At 39.5% G+C, this 22,500-nt stretch overlaps 2 protein-coding genes across 10 annotated transcripts in view; both read left to right on the top strand.

The window, feature by feature from the left end:
- The window catches only part of LOC117427009 (CAP-Gly domain-containing linker protein 1-like), a 49,771-nt gene extending 36,260 nt beyond the window's left edge, over positions 1–13,511 (top strand). For 4 of the 9 annotated variants that reach the window (XM_058994476.1, XM_058994479.1, XM_058994472.1 and 1 more), the window contains 9 exons: positions 1,881–1,987; positions 4,460–4,580; positions 5,996–6,048; positions 7,439–7,459; positions 9,047–9,164; positions 9,669–9,822; positions 10,336–10,388; positions 11,562–11,689; positions 12,160–13,511. In XM_058994476.1, the coding sequence (XP_058850459.1) occupies positions 1,881–1,987; positions 4,460–4,580; positions 5,996–6,048; positions 7,439–7,459; positions 9,047–9,164; positions 9,669–9,822; positions 10,336–10,388; positions 11,562–11,689; positions 12,160–12,391 (987 nt within the window). In that variant the 3' untranslated portion in view covers positions 12,392–13,511. The other 5 variants (XM_058994474.1, XM_058994481.1, XM_058994478.1 and 2 more) reach the window with 4 other exon arrangements.
- A 2,409-nt stretch (positions 13,512–15,920) lies between these two features.
- The window catches only part of LOC117426287 (vacuolar protein sorting-associated protein 33A), a 7,980-nt gene continuing 1,400 nt past the window's right edge, over positions 15,921–22,500 (top strand). The window contains exons 1-13 of the mRNA XM_034043724.3: positions 15,921–16,087; positions 16,558–16,623; positions 16,888–17,015; positions 17,611–17,797; positions 18,132–18,248; positions 18,554–18,728; positions 19,412–19,605; positions 19,974–20,100; positions 20,308–20,375; positions 20,632–20,769; positions 21,206–21,343; positions 21,793–21,961; positions 22,294–22,500. The exon at positions 22,294–22,500 is cut by the window's right edge and continues 1,400 nt beyond it. Coding sequence (XP_033899615.3) covers positions 15,929–16,087; positions 16,558–16,623; positions 16,888–17,015; positions 17,611–17,797; positions 18,132–18,248; positions 18,554–18,728; positions 19,412–19,605; positions 19,974–20,100; positions 20,308–20,375; positions 20,632–20,769; positions 21,206–21,343; positions 21,793–21,961; positions 22,294–22,487 — 1,860 coding nt within the window. The 5' untranslated portion in view covers positions 15,921–15,928 and the 3' untranslated portion in view covers positions 22,488–22,500. The remainder of the gene's footprint in view (positions 16,088–16,557; positions 16,624–16,887; positions 17,016–17,610; positions 17,798–18,131; positions 18,249–18,553; positions 18,729–19,411; positions 19,606–19,973; positions 20,101–20,307; positions 20,376–20,631; positions 20,770–21,205; positions 21,344–21,792; positions 21,962–22,293) is intronic.

Below are 22,500 nucleotides of genomic sequence, written 5' to 3'. Positions count from 1 at the left end.
TCAAGTGTATTTATGACATGTGTAAAATAAAAGTTTGGTCCTAATTCAATATTAAGATGGCAACAGTATTTAGATGATATATTGAATAGACACCACTATGTGTTATAAATGCACTTGCTGGTCTAAAAAAGCTATAATAAAGGTTTAAATATGTTCATGCAAATAAGGTCTATAGCAATGCTGACATAGGCAGTGCGAAATATGCTTTGTTTACCAAAGAATCGGCAGGATGTTGTCATTTTTAATTATTTTTCATGCATCCATTTTAATTGCCACATATAATAAGATTTAAAATATAATGCTTAAAGGCAGTTATGCCAGTAGCTGCGAATTGTAAAATTAAAATGTTTCTAAGAATATCTGTGGATTGTCTGGAATTACACAATCCATGGGTTCTGCTAATTCCAGATTAAACTGAATCCATTTCTTACTGCATTCGTGCATCTGTAATAATTGGAAAGCAGTGTTTTGATGGGAATTGAACCTGACGGCTCCCCAAGTAATCGCTGAAAATGAAGTGGGCAGCAGTGTTCTTAATGCTGGCAGCTGATTGGCTGAGGGAGAGATCCGAGTCTGTTGGCTGCTAATAGTATTGGCGGGCTTGACTCTCATCAGCTGGGGACTGAACAGAAGCTATGTAAAGCAGTGCTGGAGTGCTTGTGTTCTCAGGCAAGTGAAAAAGCAGAGTCTGAGCGCTTGCTTGTACATATAGCACAAGGCATTCCTCTAGGGCGCTCTTGTGTTATTCATAATATTATTGCTTTACTTGAGAAATGGACATTACAACTTTGCAGCAAAGATATTCCAGCTTGCATCTCTCGCATTGTAAGGTACTGTACGAGTATTACATTTTGTTAGGTTATGAATCTATTTAGAGCATGGTTGTATGCTTTAAGAAATAGAAGAACATTTTAAAATAATGCAAAAAAAAGCAGTGTTCTGGATTAAAATATATAAAGTTGATACTGAATATACAGTATTTGTAATCATGACTTTATTTTCATCCGCTGCTGTAGATCAGTTGATGTACTTCAGTACATTAGTTGTCACAATAAAAATGCAAAGAGCAGTTTTAAACTACTGGTTGGTATTAAAATGTGCAATGGTAGTGTTAATCCACACCCACAATAAAACACTCCGGGGTGGTGTATGTAGAAATACTAAAATAACCCTGAAAAATGAAATGGCAAACGGTTCGACTAGGATTTCTAAATGTCTTCCAGGCATTCATATTTGATCAGTTTCTTTTGAGTATTGCTAGTGTTAAATTAAACATTCTGTACAGTGTCTAACCAATTCATGCATTGCTGTATTAATTTAGGGTTGCTGTTTTATAGTTTGATTTTTTAAATAAAGTGTGCATTGAGAAACATTTTTTAGTAGGTATTGTAGACAAGTGATGTCCAGTTCTATTTAATGCTATTTAAGTCTTCCAGATACACGCTGCTCTAGTCGGTCAAGTTTTGATTTGCAGATCAGTACAAGCAATATGGCTCCTCGCTGACCTTTTTTTTTTTTAAAGGGTAAATGCCAGTTTCAGTGTATTTGTACAGAAATCTTGTTTTACTTCTTACAATAATGAGAACAACTCTACAGGCTGGATCTGTGAGGTTCATGTGTTTGCACAGATCACCTGCTCCCAATCCTACGAGAACTGTTTCAAGAAAAAAAGAAGTATGAATGTGTTTGTGGCAAATGTACAATTAAAGCTCAATTAACTTTTAGAAATCACTGATGTGAGTTCTGAACCATCATTTAGATTGTTAAACTGTTTTTTGGGTTTTTTTTTTTGGTTTGCTTTAATCGCACACTCTAATTGTCATATGCTAACAGTTTCCATGTGATCAGTGATACTGTGTTTATCCCTCTTTTGTTTTTAGCTTGATGCATTAAAACAACAGAACTCAAGGTTTCAAGAGGAACTTAATGTGTCGAAAGAGCAACTCGCATCAGAGAACAAGAGGATAGACGGCCTCAGCAAGGAAATGTCAGTACAGTGCTGCCTCGTTCCTGAAATATCACCATCATCTGTTCTTGCACCTCTACATCTTTTTTTTTTTTTGTCTGCCCAGAAAGAGCTTGAATATGTAATTCTCACCTTATTTACAACTGCAGCAAGCAGTTTGTGTGTGTGTGTATGTATGTATGTGTAACAATGTAGTAAATGACATCACAAACACATTAATAGATTTTAATAGAAATGAGTGTAGTTGTCATGGCATCAAAAGTCTAGAAGTACCTTCACTGTTTGTTTTCAAACACACTTTCCCTTGACAGAGGTCTGTTAAACATACCGAAACGTTGGTAAGTTTGCTCTTTTGAGCAAAAACTTTATTTAGATATAGATATAGTGTATAATTGTACCATGTTAAGTTGATATATTCTACACTTTATAATGCATGTGTTCACAGAGCAGCTTCTTAATTAAATTCAAGGCAACCGCCATGGCAGAATGTAGTTTATGCCCGCCGGTGAAGTTCCTGAATTGTATTCCATGTTGTATTGTGTATGCATGTTTGGGTAGTAGACCTGGTACAGTAGGATGCTCTGTGCCGCAGCCTGCACATCAGTGATGCCAGCTGAGGCAGACCATGCATAACCATTTGCTGTGTAGTAGAAGATTATAATGGGAGGCCCATTTAAGAGGCTGTGTTGATCTGCAGTAAGAGGGCCATTGCAGTTGCTATAGAAGATGTTGCTTTCAGATGCTGTTGATGGTTTGCTCTTGCGGTAGCTGGATGGTTCATCCCACTCACGTTGGGCTAAAATGTGTTCCTTTTCTCTTACTGTTTTCAGTTGAATTGCATCAGTTCAATTAGACAATCACTAATTTGCTTATTTTGACAATTTTCAGTTAGTGGTTTGATTTCATCCGCATAACAAATCATAACTACAGAAGCAATGGGGTGTAATAATACACTTGCACACTTCAGAAGGTGCTTCCTGTTCGTGCAAACAGTTTGCAAAAAGCACTAATGCGGTGATGTGCAGTTTTTAAATGTTATTGTTCTGCAGGCATGTTGAAACATTCATCTGCTTAAATACTTCTGGTTATTCAGTCTTCCGCCTTTCAATTCCTTTACATGCCTGTCATGAGACAAGCACTTTGAATCTTTTTAGAAATGCACTTCACACTTTTCCCAGTGGCGGGTCCCTGAGCATTTATAGAACTGCAGCGTGTTTGTAAAATACTCGCTACTTACTGTCTTTTTTTTTTTTTTTTCTCCTGAGCAAAATAGCAACTAGAGCAGCTGCTGATTTTATTATGAAGTAGAGATCTGGCACGGCATGTTTCAGGTATTGAATTCTGTAAGTCTAATTATGCATTTTCAAATTCTGAAAGTTGAAAAGCACGATGTATAAGCGTAATGTTAAAAAGTGTGCCACGTGTGGTGATGGCTACTTTAACTAGTGTTCTGCCTGTTTCCATGGTACTTCAGAATGGGAGAGAGTCTTCAGGGAAACTCCTCAAGATTTTTTTTTTTTTATGTCTGATTGCTTGAGTTTTTTGCGTTCAGGCCAGCTGGTGGAAGTTCTGTGTTGATCAATCAGAGGTCATCCACACAGCATACAACAACTAGCTCCAATCCTCTCCACTACTTCAGCTCTGCATGTGCATGCAGACACTTTGCCCCACTTGACTTCATTAAAAGCATGTTAAACCAATGCAGAACCTTGCTGAGATGAAGCCTCCACGCCACTAAATGGCAGAGTTGCAGCCTAGAATAAATAAGTACACTGGATGAGAAGTCATTTAGCTTTGTGGAGGGGTGATTTTAAAAGCTGTTAGACAGTGTTAAAGGTCAGATTTAAATGAAGATGAATAAGTGTTCATTTAAGCAGCTGATTCCTCCCCTGGGGAAGGATTGCAGATGGATTTGCAGCATATGAGATCCCAGCGTTGGCTCACACGCAGGAATGCACGTGCACATACTGTAGACAGTAATGCTGGATAATTGATCTTTGGCTCAGGGCTGTTATGTACTTGCAGGATTTTCCAACTCCCTTCATATTTTTTGATGGTTTGTTTATCTTTTAGCTTTTTCATTTCCTCGGCCCGTGAGTCTGATGCTTTTTGAACTGTGTCCTAGCTTTTTAATCTCCTCTAAAGGTGTGAATATCGGCTTTGGAAAGGGAATTTTTGAGTCGCGCATGCAGAGAGCTCTGGTGTGCCCTGTGGACGTTGTTTTATTAAACTCTCAACATTTCATATTAACCTGGGAACCTCCATTTCCGTTCATAGCATCTATATTCATAATTCCTCTCTCTCTCTGTTGCTTTGTAAGATAATGCTGTAAATGTGTCTTAAAGATTACATTTAACATCGGATTTGCATATGTTGACCTAGATAAGTGCAGTTGTTTCCTCCCCAGCTGTGGCACTGATCATCTCCCCTCTCTTTTCCTTGGCTGTGTGTGGCTGGTTTCTATAGTAACTGTGGCCTCACTTGTCTTTCCAGCGAGGAGCTGAAGCTGGCAGCAGTTCAGAAGTCCCAGCATCTCTCAGCTCTGCAAGAGGAGAACGTGAAACTGTGTGCGGAGCTGGGCTCGAGCCGAGAGGAGGTCAGCAGCCATCAGAAGGTACGCATGCTTCAGCCTTTCAATGCGGGAGACTATGTACAGTACAGTGTAGGGACCACGGGTAACACAATATAGATGTGAGAGGTGTGTGTGTGTTTGTTCTAAACCATTCAAATCCCTTTGTGGACTTATATGTATTATATGTGTGTGTGTGTAGACGTTTACATGGACAGGCAGCAACTAGGTACACACTTTATTTAAAGCAATGCGTCTGACTGTAACTGGAAACATTTTACAGTGCAGTTTGTGTGAATAGGTTTGTAGCCTAATTAATACACTTTAATATTTTGCTTTTGTTATTTTAACACCTCAAATACAGTTTCGAGGCAGTGATTTTAAGATCCGCCTCTGTTTGTTTAGCTCGTTTTAAAGTATCTTTGTGTGGTGTTGACTTCAATTCAGATGTAGTTTTAACTTGATCTGATACATATCGTTTTCCACCTCTATCCCGCACAAGCTGTATATTTGACAGAGCAAATAAGGGAACACTAATAAAGAATCACAGTGCACTGGATAACCTTAGAGTGACTGCCGCTGGTGTGCCAGCTGCACAGATGAAAAGTGTTGTTTTTTCAAATTTCAGAAAAGATGCTCCATTTAATACTGTTGTACTGAATTTTGCATCAAATTGCATAAGGATGTTCTGGCTGTAAAGTTGTAGTGCCGTGTGAAACAGCCAAATGTGGTTCCAGTCAGAAAAGTTATTAGTAGATTATTAGTGTTTAGTCCTTGCCAGAATGAGAACTGTGAAGTACCCAGATATAAGCTGTTGAAGTGACGGGTGAGTTGAGCTGTAATGTGCTGTGAGTGACTGTTCACATCTGCCCTGGTCGGGGACGGACTGGGAAACGCTCATGTGGTTTGGATGGACACCTGTGGTTGTTTAACCTTTCCACAGGACCAAACTTCAATATCCAGCAGTGAAATCATTGGCTTGAAAAAAACATTTTTTTCGTTGTCGGTGCCACTTTACGTGAAAATACTCGGTGCCAGGTTTAGGGAGTTTTAGGGTTTATTAAGATACTTTATTACCAAATCTGTAGCTAAGGACCATTTTGATAAATGCATTAGATGCTTTCTGATTATTTAATACTGTGCCCCGATTGAACGAGCAACAGCATAATTACAGGATAAATTTGATCTATACTCATCATGTCTGTGACGAACAGTACAGAATGCATATTGACTTGAGCCTGTTCCAGTCAGTAATAAGAGCATTGCAGATCAGCCCCGTGTTTAAATGAAACAGAAAAACACATTGGAAATGGCATCAGCCACGGCAGGTGCTTGCAGAAAAAAAAAATCAAAGAATCATTCTCTAATTAATTACACTGAGTCTGTCATTGAAGCACGTTGCATAGCCTTTTCCTTGGCAGGTTTAAAATGCTGTTGTGTTTTTTTCATTTCTTTCTTAGCTTGAAGAAGAGCGATCTGCCCTTAATAATCAGCTACTAGAAATGAAAAAGAGGTAAGAGGAGTCTCTGAGCAATAACTAGCATAACTGTGCCTGTAATTATATGCAGTAACCAGGATAATGGCACTTCAATTTGTGTCTTAAGATTTCTTTATGCAAAAGATTCTGACATGGTAGAAAATGAAAGCGACATATCAAGATGTGGAAATGCTGTAAATGTTGACCCTGATGTATGCAGTGATTACAGCTACACTTTAAATGCATTTATTTTGAGTGGTCTTTTTTTATAACATTTGATATGAAGATTTCAGATACATAAGCAAGAAACACTGACAGCATTTCTGCGATTTATATAAATCGACTAAAATAAAGTGCGTTTAGCTCAGGGTGTTAAAGTACAGGAGGAAAAAAAACCCCATCTAATTCATCAAGTATTTAAAGATCAGTAAAGTATTAGCTGTGTTTTCATGCCTGAAGAGGTTTAGCCTTTTTTTTTTTTTTTCTGAAGCTAATTTGTCAAATAAAATCACACCTTTTTTGTATAAAGATAGGAAGTGCTCCATTAACCTCCCATCCCTCCCTTATTTTTCCCTTGGCTTCATTATTTTGTTCCGTCCTGAAAAAAATAATAAGTACATTGTCTAAAAAGATACCTATGCATATTTTATTTAAAATCTGTTTTAAATTGTCATTTAAAGTGAGACATCACTGCTGGAAGTACTTTTCACAACACAGTGCTGAAATCTTTACAACCTCTGGCTGCATTGTTCAATTAGCAATTAAACCAAAACGCATGGAGTTGAAATGTCACATTGGCTGTGCAACGTGCCGGCCCCGAGTCTCAGACTCATTCTTGTAGCCCTGAGCGTAATTTCAATAACTGACAAGAACAACAAAGCAGCACTGACCAGGAATTCAACAAAGAGACACATGTGTCTATCATTTTTCAAGTGGTAGATTTCACATGCAGTATTGTTAGACAATATGTAAAGTGTTTAGAAATTGTTTTCCTGTAAAGCAATTTCTACTTTCTTCAACTACCTGTCCCTTGTAGTGTAATGTCGTGGTTGTTGTAGTGATTGTAGGTGTTAACCCAAACTTTCTTTATGGCTAACCTTGTACTGATTTGACCTCATGGTACTGTCCTTCAGTCCTTCTCATTGCACTCCTCTCTCTCCCTCTCCTAATCTTGCTCCTCCTGCTATGTCTGTCTGTCTTTAATGGTAAGACTGAAGAAAGTCTATCCACGTTATAAATAACTACTATTTTATTTTTTTTCAAACTTCAAACTGTTGTACATATACTTTTGGCTGCAAAATTTCTTTACACAGTGTCTTGCTTGTTGTAAAATATTCCAGCAGTTTTTTACAAGAACATTTTAATGCAAACGTAGATCCCTTCATGTTTCTAACGTATGCTACTTGTTATCTTGCATTTTCTAAAGCTTGCCCAATAATACTTTAAGGTACCTGCTTCATTATTGGTTTGTTTTATAATTTGATAAGTTTCATGGTATGGGAAGAATCTGGGGAAAAGAAAAATGTAACAATTGTCCATTTTAAAATAGTTTTTGGATTTCAGTAATACATTTGAGGCTCCTGATTTGAAGAGCCACTGTAAAATACATTCTGGCTCAAATATTCTCTGAAATCAGATCTAAGACATTAAATCAACTACATCAATACAAAGTAATGTTTGACACGAATGAGTGTATAAAACGATTCCCAGATTCTTTGCATGGCTCTCATTACCTGCCTTTCGGACCAGCATGATCTTGGTTACCAGCATTCAAATATTTCTATGTGCTTTTAAAAAAAGGTTTCATTAATTTTCTTACTGTCTGCTTTTAAGTATTCTGCAGTTTGCACAAATCAAACATATGAGCCATCTAATTAACAAACTATATTTAGGGGGGAAACCATCTGCCTGAAAAATCATTATACATTAGCTTTACACAGGCACCAGGCATTCTGATATAATCAGGATCACTCTGTTAGTTAGAAGCTGCAGAGACTAGCCTCCAGCAATTAGTAAAGTCAGTTTCAAATATTTTCAAGTAGGTGTTACTGAACAGTGAGCCTGCTGTGAAATTAGAGTTTTCTTTTTGCCAGACTTATAAGTAGAATACAGTCAATTACCCATGTCTGTAATCTCATGTAAATATCTTTGTTTTAATAATGCACAAAGTTTAGAAATAGCTACGGTACACAACGTTAAATTAGGGCAAACAGTTGCTATTGTGGACAGCTGCTATTGTGATGTAACAGTTTCATGATGACATATGATGAATTTTATGACCTTTGCTTGTTACTAATAATTTTCGATACTATATAAGTAATATAAATAAAACGTGTTCATCACTTCCATACAGTTTGGCACAGTGGGGTATCTGCGAGTGATGGTGATGCAGTGAAAGCAGACGGTGTTTTGCATGACAACAGCTTTTCATTTTAACTTTGCAATGTGTATGTGTTGCCTGGTAACGTAGTGTTCCTGCAGACAGCGGCATGTCTAATTTGATGTGTTTTACTGCACCTGAGCGATCTAGTTAATGTAAAAATGTCACTTGTAAGGTTCAAAAGCTGAGCATTGGCCTTCATGCTTGCAGTTAGTGTAGTGGCTCCATACTGTAGTGTACCAGTCACATACTGCAGGATTCCCAAACCCCAAGCATAGTTTTCCTTTGAAAATGTCCATGATCCGAATCTCAGCTGCGAGGATGACATTTATTTTACTGATTCATACATAGGTTAGGTGATCACACATGATTTGAGTGAATGAACCGCAATACAACCCCTACTAATATCCCATTAGTGCTTGAAGTCCCCATACATGAGTTACTAACTTCACCACTTCTGAAGGCTGTCATTTCTATCGAGATCCCCATACTGTTGTTTTCTGTCCTTCGTGACACCACTGTGCTGGTAGAAGGCAAGGCCACGTTCATCAGTCAGTTCTGAAGTACACCACCGTTTATTTTAAAATCAGAGTACAGCGGATTCAGAGCGTTACTGTTGCTGATTACTTTCTGAGGGACTTTGTTTTTCTGCAGAGAGTCTTTATTAAAGAAAGGATCCAATGAGGAAAAGGCTTCCTTAGAGAAATCCATCCAAAAAACTAGTGCCTTGATCTCCGAAAAGGACAAAGAATTGGAGAAGCTCAGAAATGAGGTAACTGGACCAGTCCTTCCCACTACAACAAAAGCACAACAAACATGTTCAAATACCACCCATCTAGTTACAGGACTTACTGCTTTCTGCTAATCCTGAACTTAAATTATGAATGATTTTATAATAGCTTCTGAAGGAAATTGAAGTATAACTAAAATCCCATATCATAGTTATTTTCCTTTAACAAGTTGGTTTACATTACAATGCTGCTACGTACTGTATGTAGAAATGGACCAGCAGCTTCACTGTCTCGATTGCTTCATGAATAGTACCATTGGTAAAACACTGATTCCATCATCTGCTTCCCAAGATTCCCCATTCCATTCATTTAATCGCATCAGTTTCTCTCTGTTGCAAATACTTCTTATTCACTGGAGGTTTTGGAAAACAATAATAGGTATGAGATTTAAACATGAAAAAAGAAAAATGATTTCATAAGATCAGGCAATTGAATTGTACGTTTCTGTTTGATTATTTATTGAGAAGAGTGTCTTAACTTTACAGATTACAGTGTTGCGAGGAGAGAATGCCAAGACTAAGACACTGCAGTCTGCAGTGCAGTCCCTGGAAACAGACAAAGCCAAACTGCAAGAGAAGGTGCAGAATCTGGAGAAGAAACTCACTGAAAACAAGAGGGACAACAACACTGGCTCACCGGGTACACACGCTCAATAAAAAAAATACGCAATGCAAACCAGCAAATATTATCCTACACGTACTTCACATGCATGGGGAGAAGGAAAGAAGGGCTGTATTTAGAACTGGCTTGACCAGAAACATGTTAGTATCGGGTAAAGCATCAGATAACATCCCCAAGGGACAACGTGAAATGCTGCATCAGCATGGGAGCTGTAGAACAAGGTTAGGTCTGAAAAACGGGAAAGAAATAGGTTTGCAGCAGATTTTTTTTTCCACTTCAAGCTGCTTTCAAGGATAGACTTGATCAACGAGCTAAAGCGAACATCCCTTAACTCTTACGACATATTTTTTAAATGTATATATTTCTGATTTTATTTAGATTTGTTTTTAAAAATCCAATCCTGGGTCATTCTTCAGAAGTGAAGCCCACCCCTCATAAGGTCCATCAGAACATCATATTGGCAGCATGCATACAAGAAAGCTGATTTACGGTATTGAGATTTCATGCTTATGTGTTCCTGTTTCTTTATAGGAGACGCTCATCTTGAGCAGCTAAGAGAAGACAGGGAGTCTGCAGAGAGCCAAGTATGTAATTCACTTCGAAAAATATATTTTAAGACAGCTTCTAGTGTAAAAAAACATAGTAACAATGATAATAAAAATTGATGCAACGTGTAATAGAATGCATATAGATGTATATGCAGTTTCCTTTTCATTCTACTTTAAATGAGGATAATACACATACTGTATTCTTAGTAAAACACACCCACAAAACAGCAACCCTTACTCTTCCTCCTGAAGTTCCCTTAGTCGCTCCTCACTGTGTAGTTTACAGACCCTGCATATATTGCTGTTTTAAATTCCTCCTGCACTAAACACTCTTATTTCTTCCTCCTTCCTTTCCCCCTCGATGTTGGCAATTCTTCCCTTCAAGCAGGATATGGTTGGTTCCAGCTTCTTATCCCTTCTGCTCCCACATGTTGTTTCTTCACCTGCTGGCTGGCTACCAATTAAGAATCTCTCTGTGAACGGATGCTTATCCTGCATTTCAAACTGGGCTTTCATTTCCAGTCGTGTTACCTGTACTGTGTTGCATTACCCCAGTCTTTTCAAAACCCTACACACGCATATCATTAACTCCTTTAGCGGTTAGAAGCTGCCTGTGATTGGAAACTGTCGCGCTCTCAACAGTTTGAAACAAAGGTCACAGTGAGTAATGTGCTGCGATGGCAGGTGTAACGGTATGGTGCATACTTACCTGTCTTTGTATAAAGACAAGAAGGTATCTTACTAGAAGATATGTATATAGTTGCTTTGACAGGAGAACCGCTTTAATTCAGATTCTTAATTGGTATATACCAGATTGTTCAGTGTTTAACAGATGCTTATGATTTTAAGGCACTTGCCTGTTGGTGATTTGTGGTGTTGGGTTCCAAAGCTGCATGCCTTGTTTTTATATTTCTCCTGCCGTTGAGCAGAAATCTGATTGACATAACTAATAATGTTTAACGATGCCGTATCTCTTTTGTGAAACCTGTGTATCTTGAAAAGGAACGTTAATTAGAAAAATCTGTCTGCAAGTCACAATTTAACATTTCAGACTGTTTTTAAGCAACAAGGTAGACACGTTCACAAGAGGGGCTGCGTCTTCACGCATGCGGCATGTGATGAAAGCTACACATTTTGTAATCCTGTGATAAAGATGAAAAAAATACTGCCGTACGCACATGCCTTAACCCCCGTCTTCTCCTTTCCCAGCTTGACTTCCTCAATTCAGTGATTATAGATCTGCAGAGGAAAAATGAAGAGCTGAAGAGCAAACTGGAGAAAATGGCAGAAGCGTCTCTCAACGGCAATAATGCCAGTGAACTGGACAACTATGACAGGTAGCGGCTCGCTTGTATTCCTGGTCAGTGTGGTGCCCGAATGCTTGATCCAGATGTGTGTGTGTGTGTGTGTGTGTGTGTGTTGAATCCATATACATTCAGTCTGAGGTACCTGTAGTGCATTTGCAATGTAATCACAGTCTGAGAAACACACACAGGTATTAAAGGTAGTGTAATATTTAATAGCAGCATAACCTGAATGGTGATTCTAACAATGGCAGTCTATACTAGAAAAAGATGTTTGTTTGGTTGGTTGATGTGAAGAAAATAGCAGGTCAGAATTTCCTAGGGAAGCTGGTAATTAAAACTTCCCATTTTCCAACAGCCCTGTCTTTTATTTTTAACCATGCCATTTAAAGTATAGTTACAGATGTGTTTTTTTTTGTTTGTTTTTTAATAAATTGCCACGGTATTGTGCGGAATGCTGTAGTTTGACTTGTGAGCCTGTTGGTTTTGGTTTTGTTTTGTAGTTTCAATGAAACCCAGGAGAAGAAGAAGAAACCTGCCCCTCGTCTCTTCTGTGATATCTGCGATTGCTTCGACCTCCACGACACGGAGGACTGCCCCACGCAAGCGCAGATGTCAGAAACTCCACCGCACACCGCTTACCACGGCAGCCGGAAGGACGAGCGTCCCTACTGTGATATCTGCGAGGTGTTCGGACACTTGACCAACAGCTGCAACGACGACGAGACCTTCTAGTGCGGTCAGCCGTTAGAGACACGCTTCGAAAGCTCAAAGATATAATTGGACTGGAACATGCAAGAAGATACACACACACACACACACACACAGATAAATCTGGAGATTGGGGGGATTCGCAGACCCCAGGACGAGCTCTTGCTTGGTTGTCTAAACCTCACAGACGACACCCCGCCGTGAACTATTTCTGTATCCTCACCCTGCTTATTGGTCTTGCGCTCTTCATTCGTCATCTCAATGTTACACTTTAAAGAAGTCATTCCTATTGAAGCTGAAACATTGCAGTACGTTTAAGGATGAAAAATATATAATAATAAAAATAATAATAATAATAATAAAACCAAGGAACAACTCAGCCTTATTATTGACTGTTTTTAAATTATTTAGTGAATGGATATGTTTAAGTTTCTGGCTTTTTTTTGTTTGTTTTTGTGCTACAGAAACTAGCACGCCACTTTTTTTTTTTTTTTAATTCTGATTATCAGTTGAGCAAATGGTACAAAATTGGGGTAATTCTGTGGAATTGGTGTAATGTATTTAAAATGCATGTGGCTTTAACATCTGTTAAAAAAAACACAATACAAGAAAATCTAATTGCATAGTACTGGACAAGCCTCGCTGCAGGGGTTACATGGGATTTGAACACGCTATTGCACTGCACACTTTATACTGCATTTTCTCCTCCTCTTTTTAAGCTTCTATAATAGCCTTTATATTAAAGTGTCTCAATTATCAAGGCATTTTATTATTATTATCCTGGAGGAATAGTAACACTGTCGAATTAAGGTTTTCTTTATTACCTTGTATGTAATTATTTTTAATTATCTTTAGCATATGTCAAAGTGTGGATCATAATTGTATCATCCATTACTGTAAAATATATACATGGGGGGGAAAAAAAAATAGACCTATCTTACTGTACATACGTGTTGTATTTTTCTGAAAACGATGACACAAGGTCATGAAGAATATTTTTTTGTTCTGTTCTATTGTAAGTTTGGGTTCTGTAATGAATGTATAGAACTGGAACTGTTGCAGGGAAAAGGCACATTGTAAAGACAGTATTAACCCAAGCACAGTGTGGACTGTATTTACTTTAATAAATGCTTATTATCTTCAATGGTGTTACAGTTTCGTGGGTCTGAGGTGTTGGGCTTGTGAAGGGTTGAGCTGGGATTTGAACCCAGGATCTCCAGTCTCTAAGGTGGTGCTTTGATGAACCTCTACACTGAGGGATGAATTTTATAGCACTGTGGAATAAGCCTGGCTTGCACTGGGTGTGTTTACAATTTGAATCCTATACAAGACAAGAATGAAGGACCTTCCCCATATGCTCGACACGGTGTAGATTCCAGTGGCTGCTTCTGCCCTGTTGATGACAGCCAGTTCTTACCCAGGTTTCAGGAAACAGTCCTGCTTTATCACAAGAGTAACAAACTCCCATTCTCGTTCCACTGTCCTTCTACTGTTAACTTGGACTCGGTTAAGACCATTTTTCAGCCACAACCCTAAAAGTTTGACGGTACCATACTGCTTGGTTTCCTCTCTTCGGTAAAAAGATGCCACCTACCCACTGAAGATCCCAACAGTATTTAGAGTTTGAGCAGAGAAAGAATCCTGAACGTACCTCATTCCTGAACTGCCGGAGTAAATCGAGAAACAAACCTGCTCTGGCAGAAAGGAAAAAAAAACTAAACTGAAATCTGGAAAACAAAAAGGTTTTTGTGGGACAGTTGTCCAATGCGGTTCTGTCATTCGATCCCAGCAGTCTCTTTAAAAGATTAAAATGTTTTTTGGGGGTTTTCTTTCGGAGAGCCTGCTTTTCCTCCTACAGCACTTAAAAGCTACTTTTTTAGGTATCTTTCTGGTTATTTCTGCATGGCCAGAGAACACCCATTTGTGTTCCTTGTGTTTCATTAACCAGATCTTCTTTGCATCAGATGAAGGTACAGAAATAGATCAATCAATATTTGATGAAGACACAGCTGAGTTGAACTTTTTTTTTATTGATATGTTGGGAAAAGGAGGCAAGTTGCAGCCAACTCAATCAGAGTTGTATAACAAAAGAAAATCTATATATAGCACAATACACTAATGTTTTGGGGATATTTAATATAATACCTCATGTTTTTTTATATATATATAATTTATCAAATAAAACTCAAGCGATTGCTGAAAATGTATTTTTAAACTATCAGACTTTGAAAACTACATTTAGTTGTAATGTTGATCGTTCCTTTGCTTTTACTCCTACATCACTGGGGATTGTTAGATTATGTAGCGCCTGGCACTTTTCAAAGCCCTGCTCTGACTCCCCGTGACCTGTGCAGACACAGAGGACAGACACATGGCCTGCATGTCACATCAACAGCCAGCCATGCATGACAGAAACGATTGGACAGGAACTACTGTGACAGCATTGCAATCAGGCAATCCGACAAGCTGGGATTGAGATCAAGTGAGTGCAACGAGTTCTGTGATCTCATCAACCTTCTGAAAACAACTGAGGAGCTTTCAAGAACCCATTTATGCTTTGTGAGGCAGCATTACAATTCTCACATCCACGCAGGTGTACAGTAGGAATGCTTTTACCACACAATTTAGAATATGTGAACTCTACATGTACAGTATTTTTAAAGCTGGGGGAACACGAGGACACTGTGTCTTGGAACTTGGTTTCAGGAGACTAGGTTTCGGGCCACTGCATGGCACACCAGGGGAGACTTGTTGCCTCAAACTAGGTTTCAGGCTACTGTTCCTTAAAAAGTGGCTTTGCGTTACTTTAGCTAAAGGTTTTAAAATACAGGCCCTTCCTTCTACAGTAACACTGCCCCCCTGATTGTTGTAGATTGGAAAGTTAAACGTAACAGAATCTCTCACTCTTCTTTACTGAGCAGTGAGATCGCTGTACTACGGAACATTTCTTCTGAAACTGGCACTCTGTCAGAGCGTTTGGTGAATCTCGATACCTGGATGTGGACCAGGCTGGAATATACAGGCTTGAAGGGATTTTCAGGGTTTATTAAAAGAACACAGTATTACTATGCATCCCTCTATAAAGAAAAGCAAGTTCTTTATAATCAGCGTCGTAACCAAAGCTGACATTCTACCGAGGTCAAATTAGGTTTCAAGCTATAACTGGCAGTATTTTGGTGTTTACAATTCAAATCTCCAAATCTCCAAATCTCTATTACACGGCAAACCAACAGAGAAAATGAAGGAGTCTTTGTACTTTACCAGAATTTTTATATGTGCATCAGCATTTATGCAAAAAACAAAAAAAACAAAAACAAACAAACAAAAAAAACACATAACAGAGGACACGACCTCGGTGCCCTCATTGCTAGTTACGGCCATGTTTATAATAGCCATGCCTTCTAACATATTGAAATAGCCATCGTCAGCTTTAACACACAAGACACCCTGCAACGCCACAGAACAGCACCATCTAGTGATATTGTGTGGTCATTGCATATAATATGAATTTAAATTAAACAGAACTGTAAACGACCTCGCCGTTCTAATTTCCTCAGTCACATGACACGAATCTCCGGCGCTTGGTCGTCACATGACACGGTTGTGCTGTCAGTGAAGATGGCGGCCCACTTATCGTACGGGAGAGTCAATCTCAATATCTTGAGAGAGGCTGCAAGGAAAGAGCTTCGCGAGTTCTTGGATAAATGTGCCGGAAGCAAGGTACTGCTTGTTTACTCGAGGTTAAGCCTGTTTGAGTGTCTAGACTTACTAACCAAGACTCGAGTTGAAACTACAGTCCCTGTACTCTTTTCCCGGTTCGGTGTTCGCTTTATTTATGGTAATTACTGCACGACTGGTAAATGTATGTGTGATTTAGCTTCTAAAATAACATCACGATCACACGTACAGAACAGCGCAAGAAAATACTTACTGTGACATTAATGCATGCAGAACTTAGCGCTGTTAACAAACGGCGCAAGGAAGTCACAAACGTACCACGTTATTATACTTTGTCTATTAAATAATGTGTTGTATGAGAAAGCTATTTGTTCTATTCGTTCAAGGAGTTTCCAGATACAGTATGTTAGTTGTTATCTAGATTAATGGTAACCAAGAGCCAAAGAAAAGATTCACTGCGAAGCACCATAAGACATCAGACAGCCCTAATGTTTTGTACTGCCCCTTTCTAGGCAATAGTCTGGGATGAGTATCTCACTGGACCGTTTGGATTAATTGCTCAGTATTCACTTCTAAAGGTATGGTACATGCTTGTAGGACTTTTTTTAAAGATGGTTTTGTTAAAACTGATTGTGATTTTTATTCTTGATTGCAACACCACTGGTTTTACATTTTCTATAAATCTCAAACTGTAAACTAATTCATACATTTACAATAAGTGATTTTAATGCTCAGTAGATTTCTGAATACATTGTACATCTTCTAGAATGTGGCCCATTCTATTTAAAATGTACACACTGTTTTCCATTGCACTGTAAATATATCTGCCTCTTACATTACAGGAACATGAAGTGGAAAAGATGTTCACACTGAAGGCAGGTCGCCTTCCTGCAGCTGATGTTAAAAACATCATCTTCTTTGTGAGGCCCAGACTGGAATTAATGGACATCATTGCTGAGAATGTGATCGGGTACATTCTGAAATGCTTTGTCTAGTTCCAGTGAACACTAATGTGATGTATTTGTCTTAACGCTGCGATGCCCACCCCTCTAGATTATTCTTTTTTAAATCCAGCCTCACAAGCCAGACTTTTACATATGCAGTACATTATGTGTCGCTGTACAGGGGGGAAGAAACAATCTAGTTCCATAAATAAAGTAACTTTTCTCATTTAAAAATTGTTTGGGCATTACAGGGTTAATTAACCAGCAAAGTACTTTAGAGAGGGTGCTCATTAGTGGTGGTAATGGTGGCTGTGAAATATCGGAGTGCAATATAGACATTATCAAAAAAGCGTTTTCAAAATGAAATGCTTATGATTACAAAGAGAAGCAGAGTCAAGTAAACGCAGGTTTTTGCTCACGGCTTCTTCAGTGCACAGTCCTGGATGCAGTATTTTACTGTACGCTTTGTTTCCTTCACATAGTTTTACTGATTTAGCGTTAGAAGTTCCAGCTAATCAAAAGTCCAAGCAATGGGAGCGCTGCGGTTTGAGTTGTTGCAGTGTTTGTTTTTTTTGAAACGCTGGTTTTGTGTAAAGTGCGCGGCTCTGTCTTGCTCGGCAGTGAGGACAGACAGCGCTCCCAGCGAGATTTCCACATCCTGTTCGTGCCGCGGCGCAGCCTCCTGTGTGAGCAGCGGCTGGAGGAGCAGGGCGTGCTGGGCTCCTTCATCAACATCGAGGAGTACATCCTGGACCTCATCCCCTACGATGGAGATCTGCTGTCCATGGAGTCTGAGAGCGCGTTCCGGGTACCGCAGGACCACAGCACGCGCTCCACAGCGCTCTGTTTAGTCTTTATTTTGTTAACATATGATTGTATCTACATACAGTGTTCAATATAAGTCATCATAGTAAAACTGTTAACAAATGTTAAAAAAAAAAACCTTTCGTTTCATTTATGGACCCATATGGCTACCACATAACCTTTTTAATGGGTTAGGGTTATCACATCTTTCTTTGTTAAAACTAGGTAGTGTTTATTTGGCTGGTAGCTCCTCCTTCTGGATATTCAATACTGTTTAACAGTTGCTGTTAAGTTTTATCTTAATAATTTTGTCAATTTTCTATGTTTTTAAATGATAGGAGTGTTATCTGGAGAATGACCAGACTAGCCTTTACCATACAGCTAAGGGACTGATGACACTGCAGGCACTGTATGGAACCATCCCACAGATATTCGGCAAAGGAGAGTGTGCAAGGGTGCGTTTCATTGCTGCTCAAATAGTATTTTAGAGTGAAAAGGAGCACGTGATCACAGGCGGATAGTATATACCTTCTGACTAGGCAGCATGCAGTTGAAATGCTGCATCAGTAGGTTGTGCTGAAATCCTGCTGCCAGTGCTCCTGACACCGTTCTGTAAGGGTCTGTCTCTCATCAAGGTTCATTTGTTTAGGTTGGCAATGGGTTCTGTAAACAGTACCTACTTTGGTTTAGTGCCGTGCTTGTGGATTGCACACTGCTGCAGTGTGCGGATTTGTTTTTATAACTCTTGTTTGAATTACAGCATGTAGCCAATATGATGCTGAGAATGAAGAGGGAGTTTGCTGGAAGTCAGAACCAGATCCTGCCCGTGTTTGACTCGCTGCTCCTCCTCGACCGCAATGTGGACTTGCTGACCCCCTTGGCCACGCAGCTCACTTACGAAGGGCTCATTGATGAAGTGTACAGCATTACTAACGGTGAGTGCGAGTCCTTTCAGGATGCATTGAGCCGTTCACTTTGATAACTTTCCCACTTGCAGAACTACACTCCAATCATAAGATATAAGTTGCAGTCTTATTTAATTGATCTAAATATAAAGAGAAATTAACTAAAATGACTAACGTGCTTTGTGGTATGTTTGCTTTTCATAGCCTTTATTAAGATTAAATGGTGATGGTATTAAGATACGTTGGCGTTTAGATCAATTGATTAGATCCCATTGTATAGGTAAAGCCTTCTTGTTACAAAGTTTCTTTTAGTAGTACTACTGTACTGCTAGATACTGTACAGCGGATTGCTGTCAAAATCACTTTACAGCGCTGTGTGATACTGTGCTGTGAACGTCACAGTATAAAAAAGTCTGTTTTCTAGAATTAATATTTTAAAATCAATACCATACTATTCCAGCTCTTAATATTTCACCATCCTAAAACCTAAGGAAATGTAATTATTTATTTAACTTGCTCACAGGGATCAAAAAGATTTTGTCATTTACAGCTCAAATGCAAGTAGTCCAAGTCAGCTTAACTATCGTCTCCACTGTTGTGGTTTTGTAGAAATATAAATAGAATAATGCAAAACAAAAAAGTGACCCCTTTATCACTGTGCCTGTTGTAGTGTGCGCTCCCTGTAACCCAGTGTAACCCTGTGGTGCCTGCAGGCTATGTGAAGCTGCCTCCAGAGAAGTTCACTCAGAAGAAACAGGGCGAGGGTGGGAAGGACCTCCCAACCGAACCCAAGAAGCTGCAGCTGAACTCCGCAGAGGAGCTGTACGCTGAGATCAGAGACAAGAACTTCAATGCCGTCGGATCGGTGCTGAGCAAGAAGGCAAAAATCATCTCGGCAGCATTCGAGGTCATTTCTATTTGCGTTATGTAAAAAATACAGCCATGTTCTCAGCTGTGATTTTTGCACTAATGAAACAGGCGATCGTTTCATTTTACCCTGGCACTGTTACAGCCCTTTGTTAAAGAACTCATTATCAGCACCATGCCTGGACTTGTCTAAATAAAGTCCATTTCCATAGGTACTGAGATTGTGTGGTTGACTCACGCTGGATAAAGTATTATAATGTGACTTCAATCAAGGATATTTTAGGAGGAATGCAAAACCTCTCCCAGTAAGTTTAACTGCATATCTATAGCAAGTGTTTTTAAGGTACCATAAACCTGCAGAAACTGAAAGCATCCTAAAAATTAGACTTTTTTTTTTTTTTTTTATAGGAGCGGCACAATGCTAAAACAGTGGGAGAGATTAAACAGTTTGTGTCACAGCTGCCACACATGCAAGCAGCAAGGAGCTCCCTAGCGAACCACACGTCCATTGCAGAGCTCATCAAAGACATTACAAGTAAGAACGGGTCTTTGTTGGTTCAATGGAGCGGTGTTAATAAAACAGAGTAATGTAATGTTGTTTAGTATGGATTGTGGAGCTGCTGTTCCAGGATCCTTTTGGTAAAAACAAGTAAAGGTTGTTCCTTTTTATTTATTTAACTTGTGTCTTTATTAGAGAACAAAAACAAAACAGTTGACTGGTGTATATATTTTTTTGTTCTAGCCTCCGAGTCGTTCTTCGATAACCTAACCGTGGAACAGGAGTTTATGACGGGGGTGGACACAGACAAGGTAAATACACTTCAGTACTCCTCCGTTTCTACCCCTGAAGACTAGAACCTTTTCAGTCCTGATATAGCGCCGTATGTGTCGGTCCTGTCAGAAATCATATTGGAACCTCGCAGGACTCCTAGGTCCCAGCCTGAGGTAGTGTAGAAATACATGTTAATAAAAATGTTGTCCTGTTCTCATGTACACTCAATAAAGGAGTTTATTCATCAGTTTAGGACTGAAAGGGGTAAGCTTGCCAGTGCGCTGCTCTTCACAGGTAAACAGCTACATCGAGGACTGCATCGCCCAACAGGATCCCTTGATTAAGATCCTGCGCCTGGTATGCATGCAGTCTGTCTGTAACAATGGACTGAAGCAGAAAGTGCTGGACTATTACAAGAGAGAGATACTGCAGGTAAGAAGCGCTTTTCTGTTGACACATTAGCAGTACTGAGAATGGGATGAACGTTACAGTGTTAGGTTTTCGGCTCTCTGTTGGTTTCACACACAGCAGTGTACTGTCAGTGTGAGCATGAACTGCAGACAAGGGGTTGCAACAAGTAAAGGAAAGAAAACAAATGAGAAACTATTGATTGTAAATGAAATATATATGAGATTACGGGCTTTGTCCTGAGCTGCCCTTTCCCCTTGTCTCTGCCTCCAGCCGTGCTTTGTGCATTCATATCTAGTAAGAGGTAACAAACACTGATTTTACTGATGGGGAGCCTACAGTCAGAACGGGCAGTTTGAGAGAATGAAGTGTGACGCATGCCCATTGTCTTTTTAGAATTAGAACCATTTTGTTTAAAAGCAAGTTTTTTTTCCTCTTTCTATTTTTCTGTTTTTTTCAGACCTACGGTTATGAGCACCTATTAACCCTGAGTAATTTAGAGAAGGCTGGGCTGCTGAAGCCACAGACCAGCACCAGAAACAACTACCCAACCATCAGGAAGACACTGAAGCTCTGGATGGAGGACATCAATGAGCAGGTCACCCTTTTTGCCCTATCTTTTCTGGGGGATGCATGCCAAGTCCAGAGGGGTTGACGGATCACTTGATGAAAGAAGGGTTGGGTCAACGAGTAATCCCAAACTCAATGGGATTGCAAGGCTAACTCAGATTGGGGATATATGGAGGAATCTGGTCATTCTGTGATCATAGTGTGATCTATCTTTTCATGATGATACTGACAGGGATGGAAAGAAGACTCCTATTGCATAGCAGTTTCACCTATTCCAGGTTTTAATACAAGCTTGATTAGCCATAGTGTATAGGTAACAAGCTCAAGTGTGTCTTATTAAACTTCTGGTAAAGCCAGGAATGATTCAAACAGCAATGCAATTTATAGTTGTGTTGATGGATATATGTTACTAACATACTTGTTCTTTACTGTAATACCCTTATTTAAGACTGTGTGTGTCTGCGATTTATTTTGCAGAACCCAAATGACATTTCTTACGTGTACAGCGGTTACGCTCCCCTGAGTGTCCGCTTAGCCCAGCTGCTGGTGCGGCCTGGCTGGCGCAGCATTGAGGAGGTGCTCAAGATGTTACCAGGACCCCACTTTGAGGAGAGGCAGCAGCTCCCCTCCGGACTCCATAAGAAACGTACGCTGATCATGAAAACAGCAGCTGAGGCTTGATGGTGGACTTAATTACGTTTAGGCACATACAAACTTGTGTCCTTTTTTATATTATTTTGTAATGTGTATTTCTTTGCTTCGATGTGATTAGAGCTTCACACTTTAATTCTTGCGTCGAGAGTCACATCTTGGGTAAAAGTCATATATTCTGGCAGAGAGAGATTGAGTAATTCCCTGTCCGAGACCGTGTTGCTGCATGCCTGTTTTTGTTCTAGGGAGGTGCAAATTGGATTATTTATAGGGCAGCTCTGCCAGCATACTGTGTTATTTATTTTGTATTTTGTTGTTTGCACGCAGGCCAGCAAGGAGAGAACAGAACCACCCTCGTCTTCTTCCTCGGAGGAGTGACTTACGCGGAAATCGCTGCACTGCGCTTCCTCTCGCAGATGGAGGACGGGGGAACGGAGTACGTCATCGCCACCACAAAACTGATCAACGGCACATGCTGGATCAAGTCTTTAATGGACAAACTGGAAGCACCCCCCTTCTAAAATGAACCGGAGC

The sequence above is a fragment of the Acipenser ruthenus genome, chromosome 21 (assembly GCF_902713425.1).
Source record: "Acipenser ruthenus chromosome 21, fAciRut3.2 maternal haplotype, whole genome shotgun sequence".
In the NCBI taxonomy this organism is placed as follows: Eukaryota; Metazoa; Chordata; class Actinopteri; order Acipenseriformes; family Acipenseridae; genus Acipenser; species Acipenser ruthenus.
This window is presented reverse-complemented; position numbering and strand designations above follow the sequence as displayed.